Source organism: Montipora foliosa, chromosome 13, assembly GCF_036669935.1.
Source record: "Montipora foliosa isolate CH-2021 chromosome 13, ASM3666993v2, whole genome shotgun sequence".
NCBI classification, from domain to species: Eukaryota; Metazoa; Cnidaria; class Anthozoa; order Scleractinia; family Acroporidae; genus Montipora; species Montipora foliosa.
Genome location: NC_090881.1, coordinates 20,551,567 through 20,574,952, shown reverse-complemented (window position 1 = coordinate 20,574,952; position 23,386 = coordinate 20,551,567). Strand labels below are relative to the sequence as shown.

General features: G+C 39.1%; 1 protein-coding gene across 6 annotated transcripts in view; it reads left to right on the top strand.

The window, feature by feature from the left end:
- Positions 1-23,386, top strand: part of LOC137982106 (protein capicua homolog) — a 40,555-nt gene that overhangs the window by 15,373 nt on the left and 1,796 nt on the right. Inside the window, exons 1-9 of one of the 6 annotated variants that reach the window (XM_068829163.1) lie at positions 2,141-2,219; positions 4,223-4,251; positions 5,189-7,281; positions 10,196-10,402; positions 13,130-13,238; positions 14,670-14,710; positions 15,392-15,565; positions 16,168-17,762; positions 19,009-23,386. The exon at positions 19,009-23,386 is cut by the window's right edge and continues 1,796 nt beyond it. In XM_068829163.1, coding sequence (XP_068685264.1) covers positions 5,194-7,281; positions 10,196-10,402; positions 13,130-13,238; positions 14,670-14,710; positions 15,392-15,565; positions 16,168-17,762; positions 19,009-19,570 — 4,776 coding nt within the window. In that variant the 5' untranslated portion in view covers positions 2,141-2,219; positions 4,223-4,251; positions 5,189-5,193 and the 3' untranslated portion in view covers positions 19,571-23,386. Of the gene's footprint in view, positions 1-2,140; positions 2,220-2,671; positions 2,785-3,891; positions 3,956-3,995; positions 4,114-4,222; positions 4,252-5,188; positions 7,282-10,195; positions 10,403-13,129; positions 13,239-14,669; positions 14,711-15,391; positions 15,566-16,167; positions 17,763-19,008 lie in introns of those variants that run through there. The other 5 variants (XM_068829160.1, XM_068829161.1, XM_068829162.1 and 2 more) reach the window with 5 other exon arrangements.

Here is a 23,386-nt window from a genome sequence, read left to right as displayed (position 1 = left end):
AGTTCCACAAATATTATGTTTTTGAGCGTTTTAAAATCATTTTAAAAAAACGTTGTGAATGCAATATCCAAATCACAAAACACGTGAGCATCACACTACGATGACGGCATTCTTTGGGTTTCTGAGGGCTGTGTCCCCGAATCATAGACTTCCGGCTACTCTCTGCGTGGTCTCAAAAAATAGAGCAACGTTGGAAGGGCAACGGTTAGTGACAAAGTGGATCGCAGCCTTTTTTGGAACAAGGGTTCTAAAATGGCACAAATGGACTCTCACTGCCACTGCTCCAATTCCGGTGCTGACCTAATTTAAGAATCGCGGCCTGTACAAAGGACGTATATGACCCACAAGCCAATCTCGACCCCGGAGCTTTTCTCTTGGCTGAGGGAGAGACGAGCTCTGGGGAACCCTGAAACAAAGTGTCTTCTCATTGGTTTTTGTGAAGAACAATCAAAAGCGTCTCTAATTGGTGCATTCATGTTAGCACGAGGAGTGAGCAGGCGCCGTAAGGTTCAGTTCAAATAGCCAATGTTTGGCTATAAGAACCCTACGGCGCATGTTCTCCTACATTGAGTTTCCCAGAGTCTTGGGGCGATCCGAGGCTCTGGTGACGAGAATGACCCACAAGCATTTTGTACCGAATTTCAGAGCTGATGCACATGCACACTTCTACATTTCTGATACAACTCCCACGAGTCTCCACTAGCTCAGTGGTATAGCATCCGAACTTGTCATCGGAAGGTCGTCGGTTGGACTCCAAGGAGGACTCGGATTTTTCCGAGTATTCCCATCTCGCTATCAAACAAATTCATCTCTTCATATCTATGAATTGTATTGCTGTGTAAATGAAGGCAAAATTACACGGTCCCTCAATCGGTTGGTGTACCGACAGCCATGTTGCACAGTGCTGCTGCAAGATTATCGCACTATCCTTGCTACACTTAAATATTGTTTGGCAGCAAAAGAGAGCTGATATTTATCCGATTTGAGTAAATCGAAAATTGTCGGACTAGAAAGCTGACCTCATCAGGTATGATGAACTGGAAAATATTTTGTCATCTTGTCTCAAAACTAATCGCGAGGTTCCTTGATTCTCAACGTCTTGATTTAAGAGAAAACTTTCTTTAAATAAAGAAAGAAAACACTTCCAGTTATCAGTCAAAAAAGCTCGTCTCTTCATTAACTTGTTTAACGGGCCGGGGTAAAAATATACATCTTGTGCAATACACTTTTGGACAATTTGAGTCCTGGCAATAAAGTAGGACAGTTGCCGAATGGACCAGTTAAAAGCACACGGTTTTTTAACTTGTATCATCATAAAATGCCGTCTAACTTGAAATATTGTCGCCCTCTACGAAAATCTCCTCTAATGCCAGGGGTTAATGTTGATTTTAAGCGAGTTTATCGACGTTGAATTAATTGGAATTCAGTTATGCCAAATAACAGAATGACAATAACCCAAGACAATATTTGCATTACCTAGGCAGCTAGTAATTTCTTTACGTTTGAAAACTTTGGCTTCGAGTCGCGAACATCAAGATATAACATACAAGTATTGTCCAATTTTACAGTTAAAGAATCTGAGCGGAGCAAATTGCAACATTTATTACAAACTCTTCCATGTTGATTTTTTCTGATCAACAACATCAAAACACACACATATTTACTTCAGCTTTTAAGATTTGATTTCTTCCTTAAGCTGCATACCATTCGTTCGTACTAGGAAACTATGGTCTAATGAAAACACAGAAAAAAAAACCAAACATATTATAGGGTCTAAGTTATGTACAATTTTAAGTTACAGTGAAGGAAATAATTAGAATATTGACGCTAAACTTCAAAACCATAAATTAGTTATGAGTCGATTTTTTTCCTTCGTCAATGATTTAACCCCGCCTTGAAAATATATTTAGCCTCCAAAACCCGCTTTCGCGTTTTGGATGATAAACGAATTTCTGAGTCCATTCCACTAACAAACGCCAGTTTACTTTTCCCGACATTTTTTATTAATTTACCCAAAATTTATTCAAGTCATTTGGTGACCGAAGGAAAATTGATTTAAGACTATAGGTCAAGGTAATACTTTAATTTATTCCGTTTTCAATTAAGCATTAACTCTTTAAACCACATTTTTTTCGAATTTCATGAAGCTTATCGTATATTAAACCAAAGAAACATTCTAAAAAGGAAGGGAATCGTTTCTCAACACTGTCGTGTCCCAGGTAATCATGCTCGTTCATTTTTTGTATGGCATAAATGTGATTCACATTTACAGGGGTTCAACTTTTTCCATATTCAGGAAACTTGTAATGGTGGGATTTACATTTTAAAATGATAATATTTAAGTTTCGCTTGGGTTTACATTGAAAAAAACAAGGATGACAGGGAAAGCCGTTTCTTGGTTGATACTTTAGCGACAGAAATACGATTTCCTGAATTTCCTTGGATTCGAGTATTTGACGAGAAGAGACTGAAGAGTAGCTAAGAGTGGAGAAAAACATTGCGTGACGAGCGAGTTGTCGTCAACGATCAGTTTCCATATATTCAAAATAACAAAGCCACCCATTTTCGAATTAACGTCAGATATAGTCATAGCTAAATATAATCACTTGCGTACACAAACAACCCATTATACCAGTATAAAGACGCTTCTTTGCTTGATTTTATCAGTATATTTAAACTGAAGCAGCAAGTACGACATAACGAAAGAGCAGTTGTGATCAGGTTGAATTTCTCACACAAACTCCTGGGTTTTTTTTTCATTAGTCGCGAAAAAGATATGTCGGGGTAGGTATAATTATTCGAATGCATGTATTACACGTGCGATATATATATATATATGTATATAAGACACACAACCATTTCAAGTTTTTGTAGCCATGAAATGAAGCATATCAAGAAGGAGTAGCTACTTCTTTCATATTGCAGTCCAGTGTTTTTTTCTGAAAGTCCTTAAGAACAGTTACCCTAAGAGAGGATTCCTCGTTCAATCAAGGATAAAATTTAGCCACTTTTTTTAAATTATTGACTTTGTTTCACTGTGCTGAAATATTTTGACTGTATTATAAACCCGAGATGGAATAAAGGTGATACCTTTCATTTGACAAAAGGATTTCGCCTGATCCGGTAAATAAATTCCCTTTTTCGTGCATCGAAAAGTGTTTTCTTTTAAAATCACAGTGGGAGTTGAAAATCATACTTCATACGCAGCCATTATCTGACGATTTTTATTCAGCTTTTCACAGCATGTGAAAGCAGCCCAAAACCACGAGTTTTTTGCGATTAATGGAAGGTTATGTCCATGCTTCGGTATGAGAGAAAACCTCAAGAAGACAAAGAAGGAAAAAACATACATATACACTGCATGTATATATGAAATGAAACAATATACCGTCTAAAAACACGAGCTTAAAGTAAACGGGTTTTCATTTAAAACAGTAGCAAAAGTTTTCCTTATGAAAGAAAATCAATCAATTTCGTATATTTCAAATTCATTTCAAAAGATGACGTTCGCAAAATTGATGACACAAAGTTGTTTTTTTTCTTTTATTTTCAGCGCCTTGTTTGGCTTGTTATGATAATTCATGTTGCGCGAATAATTACAACTTGTCATGTTTAGACAAGCTGTCCTTCAGTCGTAAGTAAGCCTTCCGTTGCGACGGCAGCGTTCCGAATAAATATTTTACTCCAGATTTGATAAATTTCGTATTTGAATGAATTACAGTAATTTTCTTTTTTTGATCGATTTTAAAATTTCGAGTTTTACGCTTTCGTGACTTCATGTAAGAGATGTTCTCTGATTGGTTCCTGACATGTTTGGAACTTCGACGCGTAAATGTCACACATGTGAATGAACTGAAACATTGACCAATCAGCGCCAAGAACTAGTCCATTCACTGATTGCCAAGCAAATTCCAGTTTTATTTCCAAAATCTCTCCACCAAGCGCTGGTGATCGCGTAAGTACAGCGCAGTAGCTTAGCAAGTTCTTGCAATTTAAGAGTCCTCGTTTCCCTTTCTAGATTTCCTTTCTTTTAACTAACCTGGGGCTTCGCCGATCGCCTGTGCGCTCCGCTCCTTCGCTTGTGTTGATCATCTCGCAATATGCAAATACCACGTAAATTTTTTTGGCTGTCTGTCACATAGTGTATCGAAATCGTGGCTTTGTTAGACTTTGTTCTACGTTTCCTTGATTGACTAACCTATTCTTTTTATCTATCTTGTAGGTGTCCCGAAGAAATCCTGAACTTTGAAGGTAAGCTCGAAATTTTTACTACGTGTTTCTTTCGGCTGGGCATGTCTGGACTAGTTGTCGTAAGGTGTAGTTTTGTTCCATTCACGAGCCGTCTATTGTATTCGTCAATCCAAGCGCAATTGACCGACACTCCGCTCTGTTAACAAAATTACAGCCTTTCGTGAATTCTGATCGAAGATTCGATCATTTTTAAAACTCAAATTCGCCTCTGAAGCGAAATAGGATAACGAGTACCCCGTCAATAACTAGGACTTTGTCAGCTGGTTTTCATAAATTTTCTTCGGTGAACATGTTCCACGACAATCGTAAGTTCTCGACTTGAAATTTCGTTCGATAGTTTGCATTCAATTTTTCACTGCGGCCGCATCGAAACTTTCCTTGTTTTTTCATAAATTTGCCCTGAAATCGGCGAATCGATTGCTTTCGCTTTTTAATTCTCCATCCTCTTTCCAACTCGCTCCCTTTCTACAATTTTTTCATGTTTATGCAATATTCAGATACATCTGTATTGACCTTGTTTTGCTGTCAAACATTTTTTGGGAATTTTTTTTGTGAATCATTTTTTGACGAGAATTTGTAACATTCACTGTATCCGTGAGTGGAAACCCATCTCTCTTGATTATGTTGTAGCAAGAGACATGCCGTTCTTCTCCAATTTAATTTTACTCCGAAAAATTATAATTACTGCAATCACATTTCCAAATACAGAAAGAAAACGCTGTGTTTCCGGCCCAGTGTTTTAAATTTTGCGATAATTATTTCTCTCGTGTTGCTGTTGACATGTTGGAAAAAATGCTTTATTCCATTGACGCTTCAAAGTTGGAAACAACAATGTATATTTATGAATTTAATTGGTTTTTATCTCGGATCTTTATTTTCATCCTACGATGCGTTTGAAGGCAATTTGTAACACTAGAGTTTTTTGCTATTTCTCCAGAAATTATGAATCGAAGGGGAAAGATGCGACGTGGACATATAAGGAAATCGAATGAAGCAGAATGTGTCACTAAGGATGAAGCGATGGAGCGAGATGAAACAACTTTGAATACAAATAATCAGCTGTCAAAACTTTCAGCCAAACGAAATCTGTCGCAAGAACTTGAAAGTGAATCAGACCGAGTAAACATCCATTCCAAGGAAGAGCGATCTCTTTCAAATGGAAATATTGTCCGCGATGCCTTTGTCCCTCCGAAATGTGCAACGCCAGCTGTTTCCAGTGAGCAAAGTTCAGAGTTTATCAAAGCGAAATCACCGCAGAAGAGAAAGAAAGGCGTTGATGAGTCTCCTTCTGCGAAAAAAGTGGCCGCCGGCTGTGATGTTTCAAAAGTAATTAATATACACTATACTGATAGTTCAGTAATTAAGAAAGAAACTTTTCCTGGTGCCAGTCAGCCCCCTGGTGGAAATACCCAGAAAACAGAACGCTTTTTGGAAGATGAAAACACTGACAGTGCAATATCTGATGAGGAAATTGAAGGTGCAATTTCATGTCGTAAAGCTACTAAGAGGACAAACAAAAGACCCCCGAGTGTTGGTGGTATGGAAAACATAGTTTCACGTACACCGACACCAACACAACAGAAATACAAGAAGGGGGACATTGTGCAGATGGAAAATGGTGTTCGTAAAAAGTTCAATGGAAAGCAATGGCGAAGGTTGTGTTCTAGGGAAGGATGCAACAAGGAGTCACAGCGAAGGGGATATTGCTCCAGGCATCTATCTTTAAAAGGCAAATCACTGACAAAGGGGATTGGGATACCAGGCCAGAAAAAAGGGAAGCTGCAAGGAAAAGAACTAACATGGGAATCTGGGAACGAGAGTGAAGGAAGCGTAGAAGGAGAGGTTTCAAACAAGCGAGCAGGCAGTCATGCCAACTTGAATGATGAAGAGGCAGAGGCAGCACGATCTCTTGTTAGTCTGAGTAATTCACGGTGTGCTACTCCTGCAACTCCCTTTCCCATATCCCCTGGTCAGTGTTCATCACCATCACCTTACGGCTCTTTTAGCAATCTAAGTTCAACCCCAGGTCAGCATCGGCCTGTTACTCCAGTCAGGACATGGGCATCTGCTACACCACACTCGGGCAGATCCTCAAGTGTGGAGCTCCTGTCACCATTCTTCTCAAATGGAATGTCTTTATCAAATGCAGTAAGTCCTGATTCGGGTATTCACTGTCGTGATGAGTCTGGCAGCCGTGCTAGTAATGCTTCATCTCTAATCTCACCACTACCAATGCTACTATCCCCAGTCACCCCAACAAAAAGAACTTTCTCTCCTATTTCTCCACCTGCTGGGACTTCTCGCTCACTTTCACCAATACCTCGCACACCTCCAGCCATTTCAGCAAAACGGACATTTGGCCATGTTTCGATACCAGCACCATCAGCAATCACACCGCCCAGGGATAAAACAGGAAGAGTGATGTACTCTCCAATACCAGCTCAACCGTTACCTCTGACCTCGAACAGTACATTTGTACCATTTTCCCAAGATGCTAGCAAGAAAGGTCAGGACCACGACAAATCAACTGAAAGTGGGGATGGCATCGACAAACAACAAGTGTGTAATGTGGAAGCTTTGAGAGAGATTGTTGAGTCAAATGAACCACTTGGCTTATGTAGGGCAAAGGATCAAAACTCAGATGCCAAGAAGGGAGAAACGCAACAGGACACTGACTCTACGGAATTGATTCCAACAGTTCAGCTCCCCCAGGTTCAATTAAACACCGTACAAATTTCTGTCTTCCCATTACACTGTTTGGTACCTCACATAATCACTCTTCCACAAACTTTATCGGCTCAAAAGGACACTTGTGACATTGCCACCTCACAAGATGAGGGCAAAACCCATCTGAGTGGATTAAACAATGAAGAAAATACTGGCGATTATCAGGCACTTGGGTCTGGCTGCCCGGTGGAATCCCAAGACACTATCAAAATGTCAACTGATGAGGGGCCAAATACAAGGAAAAGGACTCGTTCCGCCTCCTTTAGTGACCAAACTGACGCAAAGATGCCCTTGAAAACACAGGTAACAAATAATATATACAAATGTATTGTTAAAAATAATAATATTATTATTATTTACTCTTTGTTAGCATTTGCTTAATTACAAGAGGGGTCAGTAACTAGAACATGCATAGTAGCACGAGATTGCAAAACTTTCAAGGACAAAAATAATGGTTACCCGTACTTAAAAGTAATAAACTTAGCAGTGTGCAGAAGTCTGTTGTTAACGTTGACGCACTGCCTAGCTGTACCCTAGCAGACACCGTATCCATGGCTGCCGCTTGATAGTTCAGGAAGCAGACGAGCAATGCAGGGAGACAATGATGCGGATAATGCCTTAACAAAGCGTTCACAAGCTTGACCTTGTCTTATATTGTTTTCTTATGCAAGTCATTCTGTGACTTGAATGTGGACCCTTCATTCCAAAACTTGGTAGCAATTAACCCATTGACGCCTGGGAGTGAGACTCAACAGATTTTACTCTGTCTAACGCCAGACGATTTTACTCATCAAGTGGAGGCGTCCTGGGGCAGCTGGGAAGTGAATGGGTTAACCAGTTAAAACCAGTGTCGTCTCTATTAAGGGGATAGCAAAGAAAAACAAGGGTGTCCTTGTAGCAACGAAGTGTATTTCAACAAAGTTGTCTCATTTCCTTCAAATGGGCTTCTTAGATTCCCCCCTGTTACCAAACTCGTAATATGTTAAAAAGATTTCAAGTTGTTCTTTCGTGAAGGGTGAATGTTACTATATTGCGCCAGCCATGACTTTAACTTACCCTTGAAGTAATAATTAACAATTATTCCATGAGCGCGCATTGGATATGAGATGGTAAATAGCCAACGAGGCGCGTAGCGCCGAGTTGGCTATTACCACTCTCATATCCAACAAGCGCGAATGGAATTATTGTTTTATTAAATTCCTTAAACTCCAAAAGTTTAGAAGTACGAAATACGAGCGAAAAAAGCGAGAAAATCCTAGCGAAATCGAAAAAAGTTGATGAAGATGCGATGTTGTGTAATACCTCGTGGTCAGACAAACGCAGGCTCATCACAAAAACATTTCTTACCTTTTCGCGAATCTCTAAGCGTCGAAAGTGATCTAAACTTTCCACAAAAACGTTTTTCTTTTGCTTTATACCGAAAGAAATTTCGCTTTCTGGCGTAAACGTTTTTAGTTTAGCAACGCTAAGCGCAATCATTTACCATATAAGGTCAAACTAAGGTATATGAGCTGATAACCGAGATTGAGTGAACCAATCAGAGCACGAGAATTGCATTATCCGAGGTTGAGAATTTAATAATAGTCATTATTGGTAATCATGATGAGGTAAATTTAGGACTCAACGCTGAGTTTATTTCAGGGTGGGTAAAATATTTGTCGTTATTTTCTTCCATGTGCGGCACAGTATTGAATCCTGCAATCTGATTGGTTAACGCTCTGAGAGTTTTTGTCCTTGACCTTAAATTTCAATTTTTTTCTTACACCAAATCTGTTTACATACAAAATTAAGTTTTAGAGCAGATTTTTATTAGGCAAGAGGCTTGTAAACAGAACTTAAATAAAACATTTCTCTTTGAAACATTCTGTTTGCAAGTTGCTTACTGCATTTGCCATCAAGTGCGATGCAAGTCAACAATAATAATATCATTACAACAATGATTTCAGAGAGGAAGAGAGAGAGAGAGGAAAAAAATAATAAGTTATTTACCGGCTAAGGGTCAGTCAGTGAAGTGAAAAACTGTGACCTCACTATATACCGGTAATTATACGGACCTCCCAGCTGGAAAACAACATACAGTGTATTTGTCACAGATGAAAAAGTGAATAATATACTTGAAACCCTGAACGTGTTCATTTCCATTTTATATTTGTTTAGCCATGTGCAACTACTTGACATCTGTTTAAACAGACTAGATTTTAAATTTCTTTATGGCTTAGATTGACATCTGAATAATATCAAATTAACCTGACATGTTATCGCCCATTTTCAAGAGCTTCTTTTGGGCTATCGCAGTTTAGTGCTGGAATTTAAGTGATAGTTTTATGTCAAGAGCACAAAAATTGAAACATTATTTGGGTTAAGTGTTGATTTTAAAACTTCTGTAATTACATGTAGCAAACAATGCAAACCCTTACTGACAACATGTCATTTCATTGTCCACCTGTTTAACAGAGTATGGCCACCAAATCATAAGGCACATGACTCTGTTTACTTAATAATTTGGTGGCAAACCAAGTATATTTTGTCATCAAACACATATTTTGATGTTTTTGAAGTCGTCTTATAGTTTTGTATGCAGTAAAAACTTCAAGACAAAAATTAGCAAAAGAAGTCCACTATGATTTTGAGAAAGCCTAAACATGATTTTAAAGTGACAATATTATTTATCCTCATAATTGGAGCCAAGGAAGGGCAATTCCTATTTTGGACAGAGACATTTTTAACAGCCATTAAGAATGGAGAGTAACAATGATAATATTGGAACTATCCAGTACTTTTTTGGCTCAAGCCATGTTGTTTTCCCTCAACTTGTCAATGCAGAGAAGTCTGGTAATGACTCTTCCCAGGAGTTACCGAGTTTCAACCAAAAATGGTTGGAACGGTATTCTATAGGGAAACCTCAAACGCTTCAACCTCAAGCAGTTGCAGTTGAAGCAGATGATCACCATAGAACATGACCTTAGTTACTCCTTCTTTAGTCTTAACATACATGTAGGCTTAATGTAACAAACCTTATTTACTATGGCTCACTTCTTTTGCAAGCTACATGTAGGGAGCCACAATCAATGACCAACACTAAGCCCAATTTGATCCTAATGCTTCTTAATTAATTAATTTAGTTAAGGTTTCATTTTCGTCTAATTCGCACTATTTTTCTTTTCAATTTGACTGTGTTGCAGCTCACAGCTGTAAATTTTGAATTTATTTTGAACAGAAAGCATCTTGTTACCAGGCTACTAAAGACATGGAACATATTCGACGTCCAATGAATGCCTTCATGATCTTCAGTAAGCGTCATCGCGCTCTCGTGCATCAAAAGCACCCTCATCAAGACAATAGGACTGTTAGTAAGATATTAGGAGAGTGGTGGTATAACTTAGGGCCACAGGCAAAGCAGAAATATCAAGACCTTGCAGCGCAGGTCAGTTTAGTGTTAGATTACATTATACAAATAAAAAGTCCTCACTCAACGGCTTGATCAAAAAGAAGTGCTAAAAATGGTGGGTCTAAAACAGGGCAACCCTAAAACCCGGAATCCGGAATCACAGGTCATTGTTTTACCAATACAGAGAGTAAAAACTATCCTGAACATTCATAAAAGCTAACCTTAGACCTAAAAACGTTTGTTTAGGCCTAATTAGGCCTAAGGTTAGCTTTTATGAATGTTTAGGATAGTTTTTACTCTCTGTATTGGTAAAACAATGACCTGTGATTCCGGATTCCAGGTTTTAGGGTTTCCCTCTAAAAGATTCACGTTCCCCAGGTTAAGGACGGTGCCTACTAATTCAAATGTATCTTTGCCCCAATTTATGATTATGCAGGAAAGGTAGATTTTAACATTTTTCAAAGATAATTCATGAAAGAATGTTTGTAGAAAGCTCTAAAATTGAAGATTAATTATCTCTGACGAATTCATGGTTACCCTAGTTTTCTTTTTGGATACCAAGAGTACTTACGGAGATCTACTTTCTCTGCATAGTTTTAAACCGCGCAAAAATATCCTGTATTGTTACATGTAAGCATCACCAATAGGAAACCCGAGTATCTGAAGACGCGCAGAATGTATGGGTAATAACAATAGTAGGCACCGTCCGTAAGACCCTGCTCCACTGATGAACAACTAGGGCTTAAGCTTGCCCTAGTTTTGTAGAGTGATTACAGGCTAGGAGACACCTTTGGTGTTGTTTATTTATCAGTAGCACAGTGACATGTACACCTGTGACCCATTACTTGTGTTTCAGACCCACCAACCCAAAAACAAAGATCCAAACACAAAGCAGTACTATAAAACATAAATGTAGCACCACCACAAGATACCAACTGTTTTTAAATTATTGATATTTAGACTTACTAGGTACATGTAGGTACATGAACATATGTATACCTCTGCATTGTTTAGACATAACCGAAAATATTGAGCTCCTACATGTACAGTTACTCAACTAAGCACTTACCGGGTATTTTCAAAGGGTTAGCTTCTATGATGCTTTGTTATAATAATTAGTTTTGCATGGCTTCATGCTTCCCTCTACTTTTTCAAGTGCTTTGTTTTCGTACCTAACCTCATTTTCCTGTATTTAGCCTATATTCAAATTCAAGACTGCAGGATGCCTTGTATTCCATGGATATTTGTCTAAATTTCTTTCTGCTACAACTAGGCATACGGACATCATACATTCACATGTACCAAAGGCAAACTGCATTTCTACAGAATTCAACTTTTAAACAGGAAGATTTAATTCTGTAAGCGAGCAGTATGTTAGGCATATGTCAATCATTATTTTGTTGATTGAGGGTGGATTCATGCAGAGCTCGGTGTAAATTTGCACTGTAGGAGGCTCTTAACATCATTCTGTCCATACTCTTTGTCTTTCTTGGCAATGATGTGTTAAATTACTTTTATTCTCAGAAAAATCCTCTTAAGGGTTCTTTCTCTGTCTTCCTAAGATTGTAGATTATCATGTTGGATTATCAGCAACAACAGGATAGTGGCAAAGCAATGTCTTTTAGACAGCGTAGTTGTGTTTAAGGCTCAATTTAAGTGGTCGGTGTAAAATGTAGAATTCAGCTTGCATTTTACTGTTATGCTGATTACGATTTAGCGGAACAAGCTTGTTTTTTATCAAAATCACTCTGGGATTGTTTTATGCCAAAGGATAAGTACCGGTACTACTCAGATGATTTTTCCTTCATAATATTATTGTCAATAATTGATAATATGAAGGAAAAAACATCGAACACCAAGACAATATCAATTATTGATATTGCTGTTACAGCAGACAAGAAGGTAAATCTTGGGCCAAGTTATTAGTAATAACGTTGTATTAACCCTTGCTCTCTTAAGAGGGACACTTCTAGATTTTACTTTGTCTAACGCCAGATGATTTTACTCGTCAATGGGGGCTGCTTCAGGGGTGAAAGCAATAATGAATACATTTATTATGCCATTATTATGCCATTTTATGATATTTGGTCAAGAGAACATGCATAATATGAGACAGTAATTCACTGTAGTGTACATGTCCCAGTTTTTAACCAGTTTAGAACAGGGCAAATTCGGACTGAACACCATTTTACCATATTTGGTCAAGAGAACATGTATGCAAAATATAAGATGGTACATAATACACTGTAGTGTCCTGGTTTGGAACAGAGCAAATACAGACAGAACAGGACTTTATCAATACAAGAAATTGTTTTCAACACAATGTAAAGCCTGAGAGTTTAGCTTGTCATCACTTGTCATTTCATTTATCCAATCAAGTAAAGGACCTCTGAATGGTTTTGTCTGTGTTGTTTTAGTCATCTGCACTTGTGATACGATTCTCAGTCAATGCAGCCGGAAGAAGCCAAAATACTAAAAAATGGTGTAACAGCGGAATAATAAATCACTCATTGAAAGGTTGAACATATAGTAGAAGCAGACATTTAGCTCGTTGGTCATATTTTTCCTCGCCCCTTCAGGGCTTGGAAAAATACTAAGCTACATGTACTTGCAAAATATCCACGCATATTATATTTTAAACCATTCAATAAGGTGTATTTACTTATCAAGTAATAACTTAGCAACTGCCTTAGCTCTCATGTCTTTCCATCATCTCAGTGGTAGGGCATCCAAAACCGTAACTGCTTTTTCTTTTCTCCTCAGGTCAAAGAGGCTCATTTCAGAGCATACCCTCACTGGAAATGGTGTACCAAAGATAGGAAAAAATCTCCAAGGAAAGGATCTGACAGATCGGAGTCTGCTGATTCCATTGGTAGGTTAGGTTAATGATATTGCTATAAGAAGTGCATGTGTAAGTAATTAGGGACCTTTATTAATACCTCTTCCTACCCGAGTTCGAGGTCCGTACTGTAAGTTACGGACCGAGTTTTTTCTCGTTGATGTATGGCCCATGCACGAAGCCCGTGGGCCATAAATCAATGGGAAAAAACAAGGATCCGCAACTTACAGTACGGACCGAGAAAACGAGGTTAGTAAGATATTTATTATATCTCTGTGGTTAACCGGCGCGCGGGCAAGGAAACTAGTCAAAGTGAAGTGGAAGGTTCAACTGCCACAAAGAATGCCGTGCCAAAATCCCAAGAACTAAATCTTCTTGGCTGTTAAGTTTGAAATAGTTGCTTGCAAGATTCAAACAGTTTTCAGTACAAGTTTATGCAACAGAAATGACATGAAAAACTCGCTAGATGATGTTTTGTCGAAATTTTAAATTTAGCGGGCTGTACAGCGGGCCGTACTGTAGATTATTATATGGCTCTGTCTCACGAGGACTGGGAACTACAAAATTCACGAATTTGATTGGCTAAAATTGATATTGACTGCAGTCTAGATTTTCCCATCTAGACCGGTATCTAGACTGGTAATGTTTTGCGGTGAAAAGATGCAAACTAAAATGCAAAAATATTGAGTATTTTCTTCTACCAATATTTATTTATCGAAGTGCCAAACAGCATGATGACAAAAGAGAGGATGACGAGCAAACTTTGACAGAATTAAGTTCAGCTCATAGCCACTCATCGCCGTTCGCAAGCAAAGTGTCAGTTAGTACAAACCAGTTATATTAAACGAATTAAATTGTTCTTGTTTGGCCATATAATAAACATCTTATTAACCGAGCTAGGTCGGTCTGTATGGGAGAATCTTGACCTCGGTCGCTGGTACAGACCTCACTGCGTTCGGTCTGTACTGGTGACCTCAGTCAAGATTCTCCCATACAGACCTCCCGCTCAGTTAATAAGAACTAAATACGGCCCGCTAATTTAGCCAATTACAGGGCGCGCACTATCTGAGAGATATAATAATAATAATTATTATTATTATTATTATTATTATTATTATTGTTATTGTTGTTGTTGTTGTCACTTTTGTTATTATTTTGTTTCATAAAATTTATAGCAATAATTCATGCATAACTTATGCAATGGATCATTGCAGTTCTTTCTCAAAAATTGAGGACAATAGGATGAGAAACACTTATCTACGTAAATTGTGTTAGCAACAGTTCTTTCTAAAAGGGAATTTGGTGAAATAATGGGATAAAATGAAAGTACCAAGTCACTTAAAGAGATTTTAGTGCATGGAACCATTCAGTTATTACATGTTGGTTATAGTGTTGTGATGGGGAGCGAGGAATTTGGGCATTTTCTTACATTAATTTGTATTATTCTTTTGTGTGTTATCACAGATGGCAGTGAATTTCATGTTGTTAGCAGTGACGAACAAGAGGTACAGAGTTTTCATTGTTAACACTTTGCTTTAGCATGAATTTCTTAACTTGTAACTTTTTCTTTAAGTATGCAAATTCCATTGCTGTTGTTAGTTCAAATTTTCATTGGAAATTTCCTTGTCCCAAACTGCATCTAATTAGATGCATGCTCAATTTGGAAATCTACAACCAAGGGTCCTGTTGTGAAGTCTAAACATTTTGTGTTGTTAAGTCTAAACATTTTGTATGTAAGAGAGAAACGTTTATAGATTAAATTAAACTGATGATGGCATGAGTAATGCCGAAACATGTCTTTAAAAAGTTGGCTCATGCGTTTTAAATTTATTCTGATTTTGTCATTGTCACGAAGTTATGGAATTGCTTAATTGTTTTCAGACATGGACATAGCACAAGAGTATCTCCTTATGGCCTAATTAAATGTGTTAACATTTTGTTTAGTAATTATATGTAAACTAAAGCTCTTGTTCTTTGTTTGTTTATCTTTTGATCTATCCATCTATTTATTTTATTTATGTACTTATTCATTCATTTATATATTTATCTACTTTTTTTGCTTACGTGATTCACCTGCAGCAAGGACATGTCACATAGTCAAGCTTCAAACTTGATTTGAGTAACTGCATTCAAGTTAAGACACCTTTTTTGAAGCTGCTTTCCTTGTTTCCATGTTGGTTTTTCAGGGTGTATTTGATAACAACTACGAAGATGTTGCAGGTGCAAAACCAAGCCTTCGAAGTAAACGCTCACAGAGCACTCCAGCACACCAAGAAGATCACCAACTTCAGGATGTCCAACGACCATACACACCCCAGCCTCCACCTTCAACACAACATTCACTCATCGAACTTGCTCAGGTGGGCATTGTTGTTGGGAATAAAAGTTTGGGAGGTGGTAACAGCACTCGCCTTTCATTCCTGGAGTTAACTCCATATGTTGGTTGAGTTTGTTGGTTCTCCACTTTGCTCCAAGCGGTTTTTCTCTGGGTACTCCAGTTTTCCCCTCTCATCAAAAACTGATGTCATCATAAATTTTGATTTGATTTGATCTACATGTACGATAAGTTGATTTGTAAGTTACCCAAGTAGAAGAACACTGGTACTCTGATATAATAACCTTGAGATTTAACAAAAAATTAATGAATAAATCTGAATTGTGATTTTTGTCGTTCCATTAACAACGCACAGTCTTACCTTGTTCTACAGGTACCTCTCTCTCTTCTAACCACAAACACTTATAATCCTCCACCAATCTTGAATCCTAAAAATGTGGGTTCATATAATACATTACATCATAAAAAGTATCTTTTGTAAGTATAGACCCTTAAGATTTCAAGTTGTTGTTGTTGTTGTTGTCAGTTGTTTGCTAATCTTGGATGATATGCAACCAAAACGTGTAGGGAATGAGTTTATTTTACTCGCTTTGTCCTAAATAAGTTATTTTGATCATTCGGTTTCAGATGTGTTCTGAGCTTGACAATGAAAGCACTTCATCTCCAAAACCCATGGTTTCTGAGGAAAAGCCTGCAGCTACTTTCCAAGAGGCTCAAAAAACTGACACAATGTGCGATTCAGAGGATGATGATATTAGTTCCGAGGAGTTGATGTGCAATGAAAACATTGATGTCAATGACAAAGACTCTGATGATTCAGATGAAGAAGAGCTTACCAACCGGGTGTTTCCACAACAGAAGTTCTCTCCCGTACCTTTCACCAGACGCAGTCGAACGCCAGACATAGGCAAGAGAAGGTACTCGCCAGTCACATTCCCCGCAAAGAGAGCGGTCACACCCAACATTTATGAACAAATGGTTGGAAAAGGTCACTCGCACGAACTGTCAGATAATGCTTTGTCCAAACCCCGTACATCCATGATGGACCTTGGATTCAGGGAACCCAAAGGGTTTCCACATTCTAACAGGAGTATGAGTAAATGTGACAGTGGGGCATCGGTGGGTGGTCAATTTGTTCGGCCAAGGCTTCCAACATCGAAGAGTCACTCCCCTGGGCTTACTGTCAGTGGGTGTTTCCAACCAACCGGTTCAGTTTTCCGACCTCGGCAGCCCTCTGGCTGCAGTACATCCTCAAAGACACCACCATTGTCTTCCGGGAGTGCTTCTGCCAGCTCACTAGATTCATTACTGTCACAACCAGCCGTATTTCCAAGTCACATCACCAAATTTTTGTCTGAAGTGAATACAAGCAGCTCAAGAGGCAATCCAGGTTCTACCATCCAAGGAAAATCTCCAAACCACACCAAGCTTGCAGAAAACAATTCGGCCTCGAGTATGTCATTTCAACACCAAGGTGACGCAGCCCAATCAAATCTTAGAAATCAAACAAATAGACAATCTGCAAATAAAACCATTACATCAAACATGCACACTACGCCAAATGCCAGTCTTACTACCATGACAGCAACATCCATGGCAACTTCCTTGACACCATTGACAGTTTCAGTTGCTACACACACCACTCCCCCATTTCATCATCCATTGAAAAATAAATCTGTTCTTTCAGCAAAAGACACTAAAGGAGTCCCCCTGAAGCCAATTGCCCCTCTGTTGTCTCCACCCCTCAGGGTAACTTCTCCAAGTGGTATGAACAATGGTGAAAGGTTGCTCTTAGCAAAGAAGCCAGTGCCCCTCTCTGGAATGGTATGTGGGCAAGGATATTTTAATGCAAATCCCACTGCATTAAACACAAATCAGAGCAATGTATCTTCACTCTTACAAAATCCCTCCAAGCCGCTTCGGGGACCTTCGCCAGCACCAACTCATGCATTCCCAAGGCAACTGCCACTGTCACCAAGGCCTGTTGGACCAATTACTACCCCGCTCTCACCAAACAGACATGCAAGTCATGCAGGGATACCAAGCACAAATAGTCGGACTACGAAGACTCAAGCCAATGTGGTTCCTCTACCAGGAGAGCAGGCTGTTGCCTTTCCTGTAGATGCACAGGGTATCCAGAGAGTTCAGTCAAGTGTAAACGTTGATTCCAAAGGACAGGTTAAACCCATTCTAAAAAGGTTCATTGCGGATGGAATGGAAGAGTAAGAATTACTTGTCTTTATTACATAAATTAAGGACGGTGCCTACTAATTCAAAGGTAGTTTTGCGCGGTTTACTGAGTATGCGGGAAAAGCAGATCTTAACGAGTGTTATTGAAATCCAAAAAGAAATTTGGGGGTAACCACGCATTTTCTAAAGATAATTAATCAACAATATTTGTAAAAAGCTTTAAAATACAAAGCAATGTATGGCGTTCTTTTCCAAATTGAAGCCGAATTATCTCTGAAGAATGCGTGGTTACCCCCGATTTTTTTTTTTTGGATACCATGATCACTTGCTTAGTTCTGCTTTCTCCCCATAGTTTTGACCCGCGCAAAAATATCCCTGTATTAATAAGCACCATCCATAGGAAATTCGAGTATCTCGAGATGCGCAGAAGGCATGCGCAGTAACAATAGTAGGCTACGTCCTTAATGAAATGTTTGCAATTTATTAGGCGAGTTCATACTGGGGTCCAAGTAGGCCATTAGTGCGACAAACTCAAGTCATATTGACACCTTATCGTGTTCTGATCTGCTCACGTACGCATTCGAGGGGGATATATCGTACTTTCCCCTCTTTGAAGATACGTCGTTTACAAGGTTATAAAGTGAGTTACTTCAGCTAAAATAAACCCCGTTCACATTCAAAGTAGAACTCGGGAATGCTTTAACTTTAAGTCTTCTTACTTCCCTGGTATGAACCCGCCCATAGTCGGCATGATTCGCGTACACTTACGCGTTTCATCACGACACTGATTTTGCAAGAGGGCAGCAAACAGTGTGAACCCTTGTTCATTATGCCACCGAAAATTAAAGAAAGATTGAAACATAGTTAATCGAAGAACTGGTAATGAAACCCTGTGAACTTCAGTAAGGCGCCCTCGGAAAAAAAATAACATCTCTTCATCTCTGTTCGCGTGTCCTCGCCTATCAAACAAAGGTAATAAATTTCAAAAACAACCTGACCAAAATTCACGGTCGTAGTATCTTCAGTAATGATTTCTCGATAAGGACGTTGTCTTGTAACACTTGCTCGTAAAAATAGTGGACGCTCCAGTCACGCTGCTGAAATAAACTTACTTAGAGAAATTTCAGGCCGTTTGCCACAATGAAAGGCGGTGATAGGATCACTGAGATTCCCAACTGGTATTGTGGTCTGGCTGAATGAGAGCTGGGTCATAAAGCGTAGTTAAAGTTGATATATGTGCGGAATGCTACAATATTATCATATTACTGTCTTTTACAGAGTTCTATCAGAAGTGAATTTTGAACGACAGTTTGCAGAACTTCCAGAATACACGCCTTACAAAGGCCAAAGCCGAGAAGGCATACAAAGGGCGTCACCTACACGGCGTGGTCTTGTAACAGGCAGCGTGCAAAAGACTCTCGATGCTAGTGCAACGCGCACAGCAAATGCAGCTCTTGAGAGATCTTCCTTTGGCAAATCGTCAGTGGAAGAAAGCCCCACTCTGGGGTCTAGAGCAGGCAAAGCGCCAAGTCTGGATGCGCTCGCAGAAGCTGCAGCGCTTGAGCAAGGAGGCTTAAAAGAGGACGAGAGGGAGGAGAGAGGCGATAGTAGGCAACCGGAACCCAGCAGCCCTACCCTCTCCTCCCACAAGAAGTCAGTGGATCAACGACGAAGCGTGGTGATGCAGCTCTTTCAGGATCATGGATATTTTCCATCTGACGGCACCACTACTATCTTTCAGCAGCAGCACGCCGATCTTTTCCATTCCAAAGCTGCACTGCAGCTCAAGATACGAGAGGTCAGGCAAAAGATTATGCACAGTGGATCAAATAGCAAGTAAGGAACGAACCCTTGCCTCCTACAGTATGTGGCGTCATCGCTGCCATGTTAGTGGCAATCTTTTGTGTATAGCAACAACATGGTGGCGATTACGTCATCAGATTTTTGTTATTTGTGTCTACAGTCAGCTCTTGTTCACGTGGTGGCAATTCAGGAGTACAAAGCGTAGACATTAGTGTAGACATAAAGAAGTGTTCCTCACCGACATAACCATAAGAAAAGGGCACAAGTTTGTTTTCCCGCCTGTGCTTAACCAGTGACGGCTTGTGTCGCAGCTTTCACTTGTGGAAACGTGAGAGCTCATCACATTTAAAATTGCTCGCATGACAATTTTGACGTTTTAACTTCGATTAACAGATTATAAGGTATAGTACAGTCAAATGTAAGGGTCGCGAGGTGCCATTTTAGTTCATCGGAAATGGTTTCAATTTCTTCTCCGATAGTTTGAAGTATCCGAGAGATCATCGGCTGTGTTTAGAAATAGTCGGAACTTCGGCAACGTTATTTCGATAACGGACATGAAATAAGAAGACGTTTGACTATGTTAGGGTGGCAAAAAACAACAGAATAAATCGCTTGTGGATATTTAGATTTTGACAAGGTGTGGATCCTTTTCGGTTTTATATCATTAGCGTCTTCTGCACTAAGGAAAAGCCACTTTTTTCCAGTGGTCTATCTTCTAATAAAGCTTTTCTGAATATTTAGAAAAAGATGTTTTTCGTACAAAGCATTTTCATCAAATGCAGGTGTTTGTTTTTCTTCGAACGCAACGACTATGTTAAGTTGTTTTAACTTTTCAATTGTAATTACTTTGTGATCAGAAAATGAGAAAGTCATCTTGTTTAAAAATGCTGGATATTTCGATGCGTCTTGTCAAATTATTTACCAAGGTATAACAAGTGTTTCGAAAAATAACATTCTACAGTTTGACTTGTAGCGTTTTTTTTTTTATTTTTTGCTATTGCTGCCTTCCTCTTGTTAAACCGGAGGTCATATTCTCCTGCTCTTGCATATAGGTTATTGAAAAACATAACCCGCCATATTGAGATTTGTGCTTGGACGCCATATTGGATGGAAATCGAACAATCAGTTCGAGTACTGGTTTTTCCGAACGTGGGGCCCGAGGCCCATCGGAAAACGTCGGGAAATCCAATATGGCGTCCAACAGTTAACGTTACAAAAAAGCGCGAGATACATGGTAGTATGGATTGTGAGCTGTACTCTTCAAGTGTGTTATTTATTGAGTTCAAAGTGTATAGTTGTAATATAATCGTGAAGGTGATTTTACGTCGGTTGTAAATAGCTTGGATATATCTCATTTTAACTGAAACTTCAGAGAATTTTGTGTTAATATGATCCGCCATAAAGTGCCAGGGTGTTTTATCACTGAAGAGTTTATATGGTTATTAATTTTAACGAATTTTATGTTATCAACATGAATGTTATGCTGGTCAGAAGCGAGAGTGATTTTGTTGCACCAGGAATAATCGAATGAGCCTTTGGGAGATTTTGTCAGTAAAGATGGTAGTAAGACTTAAATAGAAATGAGATCAGATGAGTTGCTTGACCTTATGACTAGATGAAAAGCAACAACTTGCGATATTCATCCTGGTCTCGGGGATGTTTTCAGTTTATAATTAAGGGACTGTCTCTGTAAATGATGTATTTCAGCCGGATGATCGACCGATGATCCATGCATGTTAAATTTTTGGCGCGAATAAAGTCCGATTGTGTTGAGGTTTGGTTTTAAGTTTCTTTAAGAGGAGCATATCTTAAAATCAGTGAGTCCAGTTTTCCGTAGAATTTTCCCGAGTTCGGAATCTCCACTGATTCCAACAGCATGATCCTTCTTTGAAAGGTTTGCTGATTGCAGAGAAACGGCGTTCATCAATCGATCAACACACAATCGGACTCCATTCGTGGCAAACTGTTTATAGAAGGTGCGTTTGATTGACTGAATTCCGAAATAGGGATGTATGGAATAGAAACCCTTCATTTTTACGGAGATTCACATTAAAATTGTCAAAAACCTGCTAAAATGCTATGTTAAACATACCTTTATTATCCTGGTTGCTTCAAAACTGAAACACCAGACATACCGTTTTAAATCATCACTCTGTGTATTCTCATTCCGGAATAGGGTCAATCGAACGCACCCATACCTGCAGCACTAACATTCCAGTACTTCCCATTTAAAAAGCCGCGTCTACTTTTCTTTTAGAACCTTAACATATCTGTTAAGAAGGAACCCCATAAGTATAACGAAAGGTATTAACTTTTTGAAGCGCCATCATTTTGAATTTCTTGTGATCGGCCGCGCCTGTTGAGGTATTACGGAGTTTAAGATCTACGACGCAACGGTAATGAAAACGCCATTTAAAATTGCAAGTTCTGGTTTATTTTTTCTTTTTCGTCATTATGTCGGTTTGTCTAACTCCTGAAAACTAGCGCAACATTCCAGGAATTGAATTAGGAGGTGCGGTGTTGAAGCTAAGACAGAAAATTTAAATTCGCTGCCTCGTGTTCACGTTCTCCGTAAAACTTAAGAATTGATCATTTCACCTCGCAGATTTGCCGAAGACGTGAAAGAAATGTACAAAAATGAAAAATGCACGTGCAGAGCGTGCAAAGCTATTGTTTTTGTTCGTTAAATTTGTGACGTTTTCGTTGCCGTCGCGTCGTAGATCTTAAACTCCCTATTAGGGAGCCTTAGCAACGACGACGGCAACGGCAAGAAGAAGGCGTGGTTAAATGTGAACTCGCGTTATTGTAATCGCTTCGCGTCTATTCCAAGCATTTTAACGTGACAACGTTGTTGCAAACCCTCAAGAAAGAAACTAGTATGAACAACACTCAATAGCCCATTTCCGAGTTGCTGCATGCCTCAGTTTCAAAGTGAGTCCTGGTGCACAACCATTCAAATGGAAATGAGTTGCGTATTCTTATGCGAATTAAACTCATTTCCCTTACAATAGTTGAGCACCAAGACTCACTTCGAAACCGAGACAAACAGCAACTCGGAAATGGCCCACTTAGGGAAAAAATGAAAATGTATCTTCAAGCGTTGACGTTTTCCCTAAAACCTCAAATTTGGTCATTTCACGTTGTTGTTTTGCTGACGAAAGAGACAAAAATGAAAATGCACGTGCAGAGTGTGCAGAGGTATTCCTTTTGCTCACTAAGTATGCAAATTTGTGACGTTGCCCTCACCGTTGTCGTTGCTAAAACTCCCTATTCACCTATCCCAAGGGCCCAAATGGGCATATTGCTTTCTGTGACCCTTATCTATCCTTGACTAAATTCGCGATTTCCCGGGAATTTGTTAACTCTAAATGTTGCCAGACGGTTGAGCCCACTTTCGCGGGACAATTTGTAATCTACTTTCCATTGCCACCAGTGATTTAATCATTTTTTTTACACTGGTTTACTGACGTACGGCAAAGGAAATGTCCTTTTTTACGCATGTTGTCCACGCGGTTTTTGAGGATCGTACTGAAACTAAGATTAAGCAACAAGAATGTTGCCCTAGACGTCACGAAAAGCACCTGGAAGTCTGGTCTTTCTCTTGATAAAACGTTTCTGTCGTAAAAAAGAAGTTCGAGAGTGCTAGACTCACCCAAAGGCTAGAATTTTATTGGAAAACGCGAGGTTTCTTTTGTTTCAAGTTGTACAGTGTATTTTTCTTGGCAACCGTTTCGTGATGCTTTTTCAAGGCGTCAATTTCTATGCTTCATACAAACTTGTATTCTGGGCCAAATAGCTTTTATATATAAGGTGGACTTTTATCTACGCACAAGTATTTCCGAGATTTTAGCGT